A 12183-nucleotide genomic window follows, 5' to 3' on the forward strand; every position below is an offset into this window, starting at 1 on the left:
TGTATCTAGAAAACAATTAATTAGCAATATCCTTCCTACGCGAAGAGGTTGTTCTTACGATGTACCTACAGTATTATTGATGAAAAATATCAGATATTCTAGAAAGATAAGAAATTTCACCCTTGAGGTAGGTAAAGTAACGCGATGATTCCTCAAATAGGTAGCTCTAGCTACTACCATAGATCCTGAGTTCTCAAAATTAGGTCAATTCAAAACAGTGATGGGATTCTTGGTAGGTGTAAGTATTTTCTTTAAATAATCAAGGGGGAAACGTCTAATAAACAAACATGATTGACCTGTCAACTAGCACCTGACCTTTCAAAATAGTAAATAATATAAAACCGAACGTACTAAATAAACAACTACTTATTTGCTGACAGCAAACGAAATTACTATTTGTTTACAACTTTCAGTCGCAAAGGCTAAGCAGCTCCAAAAGTATCATATACTACATCAGAATTTCCAGGACAGTTTCCGTTTGATAAGGAAAAACCCTTGGAAAATAGGAAATCTTGGTCCAGTAGTAGAACGCCTTCCAGTTAAAAACTAAAATTAATCGGTTAATAAATATGTATCCAGACATTGTACTGTACAGTTGTAGATACACTGTGTAGCACGTCAGTGGCTTTAGTGCCGGTATATTTTAATCAATGACCTATATTAGTTAATTTATTGAATGAGTTAACACGTGAGTCTGCATTCGCGTGTCCAGCAACATCCGACAGTAATAATTCAGAGTGCTGACGGCTCATCAAGTTTAACACTTTTATGTATTGTAGTTGTAATAGGAGTTATTTTGCAACAAAAATGTAGAATTAGATGTGCTGTAGACTCTACATAACATATAGCACGGTAGTTTTCCATTTACATGTTATTTGTGGCAATAAATGAAACAGGCGCTCTATGTATTGCATACAAATTTAATATCACAGTAGCTCTATTACATTTATTTTTTTATGTAAGTAGGATCTTATCAGGACACTTTTACAGGTCTCAAATATATTAGCTTGCCTTACAACATAGTTATTAATCGGCTTTAAGGAATTTAAATGTCTTTAATTGTTTTACTTGGATGATTAAGTTGCAAACTAGAAATTCTAACTGTTTTCTTAATAGTGTGGTTTAATTAATAAACGTTCAAGTGCTTTCTTTGAAAGACGTTCTCTCCGGTTCATTACTTTTTCTAGATAAGATAAAAAGATAACATCTTTTTATCAATGTCTTAACGTCTAGTAGTTATCGAATCGAATTTTACATTAAAATAATCTTAGATGTAGATCGATTTGCTGACCAAGATAAGAGATGGTAATTAGTAAGTAATGTTGATCTACCGAAAAAAGTATGATAAATAAATAAATATTGTACCATAACAACTAGATAACGGATCAATATTTGTGTATTTAAATTGATAGGAAAATAAACTACATTCTATGTCTGCGTGTAAAAATTCTTGTGATCATACATTAAGTATGTCACCATCGGGATTCGAATAGCAGCTGACGTTGTCATGCGAGACACCAAGCCAGGGCGTTCTTGATACCCAAGAAAACCCGACATTAATGCAACCCTATCATAAAAAAAATGTTTCAATTTTAAAAATAAGTATATGTCCATTTACTAAAAAATGGTCTGATTAAAAAACTATTTCAAATACATAGCTTATCTTAAAAAAAGTCATTAGTCCAGAGAAGCTGAAATATGCGTGTTATCCGGTCATAATGGCATCATTACTAAGGGAACGACCAGCTGTCTGATGGACAGACTCCTAATTAAGATTGGAGAAGACCATTGGATGATGACCATCATGGATCATCCTGAGATCAATGGCAAAAGTTATTGCATTTCAGAATACAAGCTTTAGATGATTTTAATTTATGCATTAAATGTAACTTGACTAAAACTGAAACAGTGTATAGTTTATAGGTAGGTACCTAATGTAAGTGCACTTCTATACTACAGCTAATACTACTGATTGTTCTTATGATAGTTTTTTATTTATTTGTCCATAGGTAGAAGGACCTTTGTATTAGTATCATAAAATCTACTATACAGATTAATAAATATTTGTACTAAAAGTTAGTAGGAAACCTTGTAGACACAATTGAAATAAACAAATAATCAGATTATACGTTTTACTTATGATGAAGATAAGATTTTTCATAACAATATGTTAGATTGAAGAGAAGATGTAAATCAATCAAAAAATATGTAGGTAGTTGTGTTATGTTTTTATCTCGATACGAACTAATGCGTCTATTTTAAAATGATTGACGTGCTAACAAAAACATGTGACATGACGATTTCATAATAGCAGGTTGAATTCGAATAGTAAACAATCGTTATCAAAAATAACTGTCAACAAAAGCTATCAGGAAAACTCTACAATACGTTTTATGTCTATCAACACACTTCCTACATACTTCAGTTTTAAGTGTATACTTGTCTATTACTTGTAGTGTTACCGTTCTCTAGCACTTCGAGGTTTCACTAACTCCCTTATCACAAAGCATGAGCAAACTCACACAAACAAAAAACATACCAAAGAGTCCAAGTAGGTTTTGACCAACGCCAGTCCCTTACAGCTGTTCATCTTCTCGCACACCTTCGAGCGAACCGTGTCACAAATCATGATGCCACTGTTTACAAACAACTAAACAACTGCACGCACCACCGACACTCAGCACTCTGTGTAACAACACTCAATTCGGTTTTGAAATTTACCGGACGCAAAGCAATTTTACGTTCAGCCAACGTCCGTTTCGGCTGACTATTCGCGCGCGCCACTTATTTTTTAAACTGGGAACATGATCCTCTATTGTTTCGTTTTTTCTCCATTTGTTTTTTTTATTTTTATATGGCCAAAAAGTTTCGATCATCCGAAATGCCAGTGTTATCTACATTGTCGCGCGAGTTTTTATAAACAATACGACCTCATCTGACCAGTAAGGTTCGAAAACTGAGGTTATCCAGCAAACTAATGTCTGTGAGGCTTAATTGCGTATTTATCTAATGACCACCGATGTTAGTTATCTGTGCCCCTAATACACCTTCCGTCACGTAAGGTACATTAATAACTGGCTTGTTTTGAAACAATTTTAATGGTGGCCAGCTCTATTTTATTACGTAGAGGCTATTTGTAATAATCAAACATACAGTTTTAATGTATCATAGATGATGCTAGAGTACAGCATTGATCGCGCTTAATATATTTGCATAGGTAATGTTTGCTATTTGCAATCCATCTTCCATTGTTTGCTTTGCCCTAGTGAATACTAATGTGGTGCCCTAGAGATGCGTCATTGCAAAACTCAGGTGTACCTTTTGAACTTTATGTGTACTTACGATAACTACTTTGAAAATTGTACTTCATTTTTGACAGTTGTAATAACAAGAACTATAATAATATGATATCGCTGATCTGTGGTAACCTGTCATTTGTAACCCTTTCTCTACATAACTGCAAACTCGTCGCGACCGCAATGAGAATCGTTCGATTGATTGGACATGAGCATGAGACCTGCTACCTTTGGTACACTCTGCCGCAATATTATCTATCCACTTCCTGACTATTCTATGGGGCTATGGATTAAGGATCTTTGTAAATACATATATGTTTATAGTGATTAGGGTTTCTGCTCGAGCTTTCTCGAACTCGAGAAAACTCAAGAAATTTGGCTTCATTCGAGACGAGAAAAAAATTGCCGGAGCTCGAGAATTCTCGAGTTTCGATTTTAAGCTTTAATATTCTTGAAAGCCTATTTTCTTAGACAAAAGTAAGTTTTTAATTATTTAATAGGTTAATGTTGCTTTTAGACTGGCCTAGTCTTTCCTTTTTTAACTGATTTGATGTAAGAAGCAGTAATGATCTCAATCGAAACTAAGTAAAAATGTTCACCAATGAGTATGCTATATTTATTATGTATGTTTAATCTGACTGATTTAAAGACAGTCACCTTACCTAACAGACGTTAGGTTAGGTACTCGTGCCTCCTCGTAAAGTTTATTCAAATCGTTATGTGTAAGAAATTTAAAAATTTATTAAAAGTTTTTTTGTTCATAAAAAAAACTATTTATCGTAATTTTGCTATTTGGACTTGTGTTTTTTGGAAAACAAGTGATTCAATTGTAGCTCCAGATTTTTATTGTTATTTATCCTTCAAGAACACACGACTTTATGACTTTTGCTATGATTATTAGTAAAAATTAATTATGAAAGAAGATTTTAGTTTTTGTTTATTTCCTTACCAAAATAAGTGGTACTAAATTCTAATATTAATTGGTGTGCATAAAAGTAGGTATATTAGTTTAAAAAAACCTGTGTTTTTATTAAATTTCAACCGATTTCAGCAGTTTTCATTAAAAGACTCGAGACCCGAGAAAACTCGAGACTTTGGCCTCGAGAATTCTCGAAACTCGAGAAAAAAAATTGGTCGAGAAATCAGAAACCCTAATAGTGATAGTGAAAGAATTTTATTCGTGATGTAGAGTCGTTCGTTGAATGTTATGTACAGTCGCCAGCATATCACTCTGCGATAAAATAAATTGATTTTAAATTATGACTACAGCTTTAAAGTCCAAAATTAATTATTTTGTTGTAGGTATATCTCTTGGCGACCGTACACACATTATTATAATAATACAAGGCAGTTATATTAAAATGTGTCCATGTAAGTTTAAATATTCCTTTAAATATTTAATTTTCCTCTGCAGCTGTCTGCATCATGGCACCCGCCTCGCCTCAGGGTGTCTGCTTGCGTTTACAAGTCGCGTATTCTTAAGAACTTGTCTACTTATTACCGGTTACACTGCAGGTGTCACAAGGCTAGGTTTTAAACTTTCCTCCAACCATCTTAATCTATGTATTGTTATGACACTATAGAAAAAACTTAGGCTGATTTGTACCATCTTACTTTATCTCTGCCAAACTCCATACAAAAAACGCCAGTTTTCGTTAAAGTTACGGTCAAAGTTTGGTGGTGCAACTCAACTTTAGTGGCTCGCAGTAGACTAGAGTAACAATGACACATTTTACATCACAATCGCTTCTTTGTTTGAACGTAAATAGCCTTGGCTACATATTTTCCAAGCTGACTGTACGCACTGAGAGGAAATGCCGCCAATAACCTAGAATTTTCACACGAACGACTCGAAAGCCTATATTTACGACGTCTGGGGGAATACTTATTGATTCGTTATAGCCATTGCTTATATTATAAACAGCTGTTTATTTCTGTTGTCTGTTACTATTAATTAACACTAATTTATTCAATTATGTAGGGTGTTTAAGGGCAATAACTATACAGTAAACAATTATAGGTATTGGATTGGACAATGCTTCTACGTTGAATACTTCAATCAACTCAATAAAAGAACTCACTTCTCAAGTGCGCTGTTATTTCCCGAGTAATTTTTGCGCTGACCCGATATCTAATTGGTATTGTTGATCGAAGGTTCAATATCAGTGGATTATTTTTCCCGCAAAATTGTTTAATTATATCGAAAAACATTGCGATTACATCCTCATTTACTTGTAATAGCAAAGTGAAAATAATAAAAAATATATCTACAAATAAATTAACTTGGTGAAAAGAATACGAGCACCATAATTTATACATTATTACGAAATATAACACTAGTAATTAAGTAGTTCACAATTAGCAGCGGAACTAAAACTTAAACGCTCTACATTTAGTATCGAACAGGAACAATAAATTGTAAAGTACATAACCAATTAAACCTCGTACATTTTACTGATTTTACGAACAAGTTACGGTCTTGATTGGGAAATCCGTGATTCACAATTTGCTGCTTACACTGAACGAGAAAATGTGGTCGCACTTTATAAAATGAAAATCATCAGTCATCAGAAAATCAACTGTCATTGGACCCGCAACGTAGAGTACGTTGCGGGTCCAATGACAGTTTAACGTTCCCCCGGGACAACGGACGTTTTTTTGTGGCGGTCAAACTGTAGATCCTGGCTACACAGGAGTTGCAGTGGTGGGAATAGTCCCGTAGACTCTACGTTTTTGTTGCTCTTCTGAAATTATTTTCACTTGATGAAAACAGACTAAACAGTGTTTTATAATATGGTGCTCTTCAATTATTTTTTCAATTCATCCTCATATCAATTCAATGGATAGTCATAACAGTGGTATGAAAACAGTAGTTGGAGTGAGGTTAATTCCGTTACGTTATCTTATTGTTTTTTCCATTATTTCCTAATTAATAAATTTTAACTCAGGTTTAACAGCTATTAATGACATTAATTAACTTGTATTGCTATTAGTTTTAAGCATTGTCAGCCCTGACACTCAGACTAGCGCCTGCTTATTAAAGTTCCTGACGATCTTGTCAACTAACTGTACTAAAATTAAAAGCATTGCTACATTTCTAGCTGAGCAGTTAACAGCCACACGCGCAAACCCGTCGGGTCGGATTCAGTAACGGTCTCGTAGAAACCACCAAAAAAACGCTCTTAAACTTGACAGAGCCAAACCAGTCGTGACACACACATATTTAAACAATCTCAATACACAGATCTGTTTATGCATACCAATCACGACCTCGGTCCAATCAAAAAGCGACTTTGATAGACGAAATTAAAACACAAACTAGATTGCATTCGCTGCAGACTTGATGTCTAGCTCGGCTACATGCCTGACAGCTTTTGACAAGAGGAGGTACAACTTGATCTAGAACATTCAACTTATTTTGAAGAGGCCTAACTCTTTCTGACACCTGTCTGTCTTGCCGTCCAATGTTTCAAGCGCATTCTTCAGTAATTATCTTTTGAGAATTGGTCCGTTCTAAACGAGTTACGATGAGATTTAAATCGTTTCGTTAAAATTAGATTATCCTAATCGTTGTTTACGTGAACACGTGTATTCAAGTTGCCGACATTATAGCATTCTCGTGTTTGTCCCTGATTTGTTAAGCAGTGAAGTTAGTCGATTTACTGACTCGTCACATCAAGTCATAAGTTTTCAAGTACTTTTCTTCAATAAAACTTAGAAATTCTTTTTCAGGCGTTGTGCTTCCAAACTACAATAGAATGGTCTATTATGCAATCTATGCAGTATCAGTGCTCTATCTACTTCATCATTAGTTTAGTTCTCGCAATCGCAAAAGCAATCCATGAGATCCAGAGACATGATAACGTAATCTATGCCTTAATTTTCATATGTTCTAATCGAGAACTGAAACCAACTAATATAATAAAAGATAAAGACACTCACCTCGAGATCCCTGAACACATCGCGTATATCAGGCTTTTTCGCTCTGGAAGCGGCCCGCTTCCTCCTCACAGTTCTGTTGAGCCGGCGCACGCGCCGCCTGACGGCCGCGGCCTGTTCCCTCGGCAGAGGCCTGACAGCCTCACCCAGTTGGGCCTCCGTCACCTCCAGGCCAGCTTGGAAGGGCGCTGCGAGGGACCCCAGGCCCGCCGCTTGCAGCCATTCCGCCTCTAATTCGCCTTCTGCAACAATCAAAGATGGCCGTCAGTTTTGATATTCTTTTTTCTTTTGTTTAAAGGCAATTCATTTTTTAAAGAGGTTTATTTGTGCCAATGGCAATAGGAAAGTTTTGAAATTGGAACACAACTGTCAATGTCAGAATGGTTTCAAATTGATATCGGTAGATGGCGCGATATGGTTTAAAAACAATTACCTACCATTTGTAATTAAAAACGAGTTAAAGGGTAGTTATTTTCGAAAAGTTATTTATTGTTAATTAATAATAAAGAGCTTTAATGACCTAGGTATACGCCTATGTTTTAGTACCGACAGGTGAGTACTGAAGTAAGAAATAAATATAGGCTATTTCGATTTATGAATTCTGAGCTATAACTTTTATTATCCTGTTTTACGATTCTATCGTATCATTGCTACCTACACTTCATTAGAGATATTTTAATATGAGGTAGACGACTAAGAATCGTTTGATGAAATTATGATATTTTTTACGACCTATAAAACTATTTCGAACGTGTTGTAGAGTTCTAAAAATGACAAACATCCTGTAATTAATGACATTTAAAGTTATTATTATAGCATTAGTCAATGGAGTGGTTAACAGCAATTTAAATCATTGGTTTGTAACAACATACATTTAAAATAATGTAAGGATTCAATAATTGCATTTAAGGGCTATTTTCATAGAGCAACATATTATGTACAGTTTCATACATTATCAAGATTATGTGTTAAGTGCGTGTTATAAAAAATTCGCCCTTCAAACATAATTCACGCTCTACCTATGTTTTTGTGCGCGCGCGCAAATCTTCCGCACATTTTTTCTATCGATGCGTGCACGTAGTATCATGGTATAGTTATTATGCTCATAATCTCAACACGGTATACCGCAACTACTAGGTTCGATTCCGACTATTTCCTTAATGATGCTGATTATAGTTTTTTCGCCACAAACCATCATTATCTTTTTACCCCATAAAAATAAGGAAGCCATAATTCACAGAATAATGTAGCTGCTGGTTTCTTCATACAGAATGCTAGTAAATTGACTAACAAAACTGTAATGAATATGAATAGGCAGGCAGACATGAAATGCATTGAAGTCTTTCAATATGGCCTTAAATGCTAATGATAGTAAGTAGATAGGCATAGGACTAAAAGAATAAGAAAAACACCGCTAATCAATCCTGAAACGAAAAGAAACAATCAAATCCACTCTAATGAACATTTAAAATTGTTTTAATTTAAGTACAAGTATTATAAAGCGTAGTTGCACATTAACTAATATAAAAAGTAATAAAATTACTTAGTGTAGCCTTATAAAAAAGAGGATAATTACCTAAGCATTAGACAAAAGATGATAATAGGACCACACAACTTGCTTTCCTTGATTATCGTTGATGTCAAACAAAACTCACTAACAAGGATAACGAAAAGCAGGCAGGATACGCTGCGCGTGCGATCCCCACTAAAAATAGCCAAGTCTGCCTTCTGAACTTCTGATTCACCCTTGATGCATTTTTGGCTAAACTGGTAACAGAATAGTATTTTTCTGTAGGAAATGAAAAGATCGGGATGATTTCTTTGTGAAACCAAATCCGTAAACCACCCGAAATATTCAAGTTTAAAAAAATATGTGCGATATAATTACTTAATAATCCTTTTTTTTATGTAGTCGTATTGATAGCATCTAGAATTATAGATGCTATCAATACGCTAGCTACTGTCTATTTATGATCGCTATCTACCGCAATAAAAACATTATTATTATTGTTTTAATCCAATAGTTGTTGATTGATAGCATCTAGTTACTGTCTATTTGTGGTCGCTATCTACCACAGTAAAACTTTATTAATATTGTTTTGTTCCAATTACGACTGAAGTAGGCAATTCAGGCCATTCACCGGACACACTCACTCGGATGAGTCACAGCTGACTGTTTCAGAAATGGTAGTAGTCAGCATTTAAACAGGTGCATGTAACTTAACACAACCCCGTTGACATAGCGCATGCATTAATGAAACAAGTGACGAGCGGTACCTATTAGGTATACAGTGTGTCCGGGAAAGTAGTGATCAAACTTTAAAGGCGTGATATTATGGACAATTTTATCGACGAAAATACTTCAAATGTGTGACTTGACCCGCCTCTCCCCAAATTAAAGATATTAGGAACATTAATGAAAATTGTAAATCTATTCCTAAACGTCAAGTATCTATTACTTCCATTATACTGCCTTGTTCGTTCCATATGTCAGCGAACGGTACACTTGATAGCCAGCGGTTTATCCTTAACGATCCATCTACGATCTACATGTCGGCCATCATTGGTGATGACAAGTAGGTGAACATTAAAAGCTTTGACATTACATTGAGGCAGTAATTGTAACATACACTAGCTGTTGGCTGGGTAAATCCATGATGGTATGGCCTAGCTAGATAGAAAATGGTGGCGTGAAATTCAGGGACAGCTGTATGTTAATAACAAAGAATACTTATGAAATAAGATCTCATCGCCATTGCCACTAAAAGCTTTTTCTATAGACAAATAAGTTGAAATGTAAGTACCTACGGCGTGATCATCACTTGCCATCAAATGAGAAATAGGCCAAGAGCTTGCTCGTTGTGGATAAAAAAAGGAATTAGCAAAATTGTCTTTCTAAACAGGGAAAATTTTATAGAACTAAGTACGGAAAACTAGCCGCTGTTTTTTTAAGTGACTGAAATGCAGGATGTACCTATCGCAATCAAATTAAATTAAACTGTAGCAACAGTAACTATTTTTCAAATTGAAATGACAATACTATGTACATATTTTCAAAGTACATACTCGTAACGACACCTAAAATACCTCAACCGAGGTATTTTTAATTCTTAAAGGAAAAACAACCATTATCCTTTATACATAAATAAATGTTAGATTACAGCCGTTGTTTACGTTTTAGTCAATCATCAACAATTAAACCATAAAACTCCACTTTCCTTGCACTGCATCGACGCACACGCCGCGGGCGCCACAGGATGCGCTTGTTACCGCCTATTTATATCGCGGAACTAGCGATTAATGCACTGGAGCTTTATTTTATAGGCTTGTGTGTGTTGTTTACGCAATAGAGCGGTAAAATGGAGAAGGAAGTGATGAATGTACCAGCCAGACAGCCACTGTATGTATGTGAAGTAAACACTGTGGCATTTTATGTGGTTGTAATTAGTAATAGAAAAACGTAACGTACGTAAAGAAACTTTTATTAGGTATACCTACTTATAATAAAAGTTGGCGGACTCAATTGATTGTTGGCTTAGATTTCATTAAAATTCCAACATATTTTAAATTTTCGGTAAAGAAAAATTTGCAAACCTTAAAAGATCTTTGAGTAAGGACGTGCACCGTTAACTGTCCGCGAGCTCATTAAATCCAAAGTATATTACATACTTCATTTTACCTATTAAGCTTCGTCAAAATTTTAAGCTTTTCCGTTTTAATAAGTAGCTCTCTATCACCTAATGCCCTTTATTTAATTCTATTCTAAGTTACTATAAGACACTGAGAGTATATGTATAGAGACTGATATACAAAGTGAATCTTATACATATGAACTGAAGACTGATACAAAAAGAGTAAGAGTAATGTATATGAGCGAATTAATCCTTATTTACAGCGTGCACCCGACTCAAGCTAACACCGGATGCAACTGGATCGCCGTAGCAGCCCTCTGTAAACATTCTGCGATCTTTCAGAGGATTTATCGTCCATTTCAATTGCCATTGTTCTCGCGTGAGAAGCAGTTTACCTTGTATGGAGCGGAAAGTTATTGGTTTAAGCGAGGAATACGTTTACGTGCAAAACGCAAGTACATATTCAATACGTATACACATAGGTGTATACGTAATAACTATGGGAGATTTGTGTGTTGTTGTACTTAATGAGGGTGTGTTAGTTTTTAGTAATAACTACCCTTATTATTAATCTATTTATTAATGAATTACTTAACAAGGTTAATTACATAAGTAATGTATTTACCACAGACAATAGTAACTCACCGATAACATATTTCGCATGGAAACGGCATAGCGCACCCATAACACACATTAACAAAGCGATTACTGGCCACTGATAACACAAAAAGATAATATTCACTTTACATTACAATAAAAAACTAAAGCCATGACTCCCTAGCTTTTGTTTTACGCGCCAAACGTTATCGAACGCTGCCGACAGTCTATTGTTTCGGATTCAAAAGATAGCGACCTCATTCAGGGAGTAAGAATGAATGAACCACGTAAAAAATGCATCCAGTAGTTAGCGTGGGAGATACAAAGACTTGCCAAGACTGATAAAATTGTAGGGGCGTCTAGAGTTAGTCACCAAAACGTCACAGGAAGCACTGTGACGTTGACGTAACGATGAACAATTGAACCAGACCAATCTCGCAATGTTACTCACACAAATAGAATAGATTGCTAGCAATTTCTCTACTATCTTTTGGGAAGATCCTTTTAGGGAATAATCTTTTATTCGACTTTTAAAATAGATAAGTAAATCGATGGCACAAGTCTTTGAATCTAACAAAGCACTAGAACACTTCACATTTTAACTGCACTACATAATTGTTGAACTGTTTTTATTTATCACAGTTATTTTTCCTCTAGCGAGACCAAGATACCAACGTCTATCTGTCATCTTACTTGAACTACCAATGAATTAACTATAT

The 12183-nt window shown here is 35.0% G+C and overlaps 3 protein-coding genes across 3 annotated transcripts in view; 2 read left to right on the top strand and 1 right to left on the bottom strand.

Moving 5' to 3' along the window:
• Positions 1 to 12183, top strand: part of LOC135078003 (14 kDa phosphohistidine phosphatase-like) — a 516815-nt gene that overhangs the window by 364143 nt on the left and 140489 nt on the right. The gene's annotated exons all lie outside the window — the stretch shown is intronic.
• LOC135077259 (unconventional prefoldin RPB5 interactor-like protein) overlaps positions 1 to 12183 on the top strand; it is a 250827-nt gene that overhangs the window by 39303 nt on the left and 199341 nt on the right. The gene's annotated exons all lie outside the window — the stretch shown is intronic.
• LOC135076984 (rho GTPase-activating protein conundrum) overlaps positions 1 to 12183 on the bottom strand; it is a 127730-nt gene that overhangs the window by 9136 nt on the left and 106411 nt on the right. The window contains exon 4 of the mRNA XM_063971532.1: positions 7239 to 7477. Within this exon, the coding sequence (XP_063827602.1) occupies positions 7239 to 7477 (239 nt within the window). The remainder of the gene's footprint in view (positions 1 to 7238; positions 7478 to 12183) is intronic.

This window comes from Ostrinia nubilalis, chromosome 1 (genome assembly GCF_963855985.1).
Source record: "Ostrinia nubilalis chromosome 1, ilOstNubi1.1, whole genome shotgun sequence".
NCBI classification, from domain to species: Eukaryota; Metazoa; Arthropoda; class Insecta; order Lepidoptera; family Crambidae; genus Ostrinia; species Ostrinia nubilalis.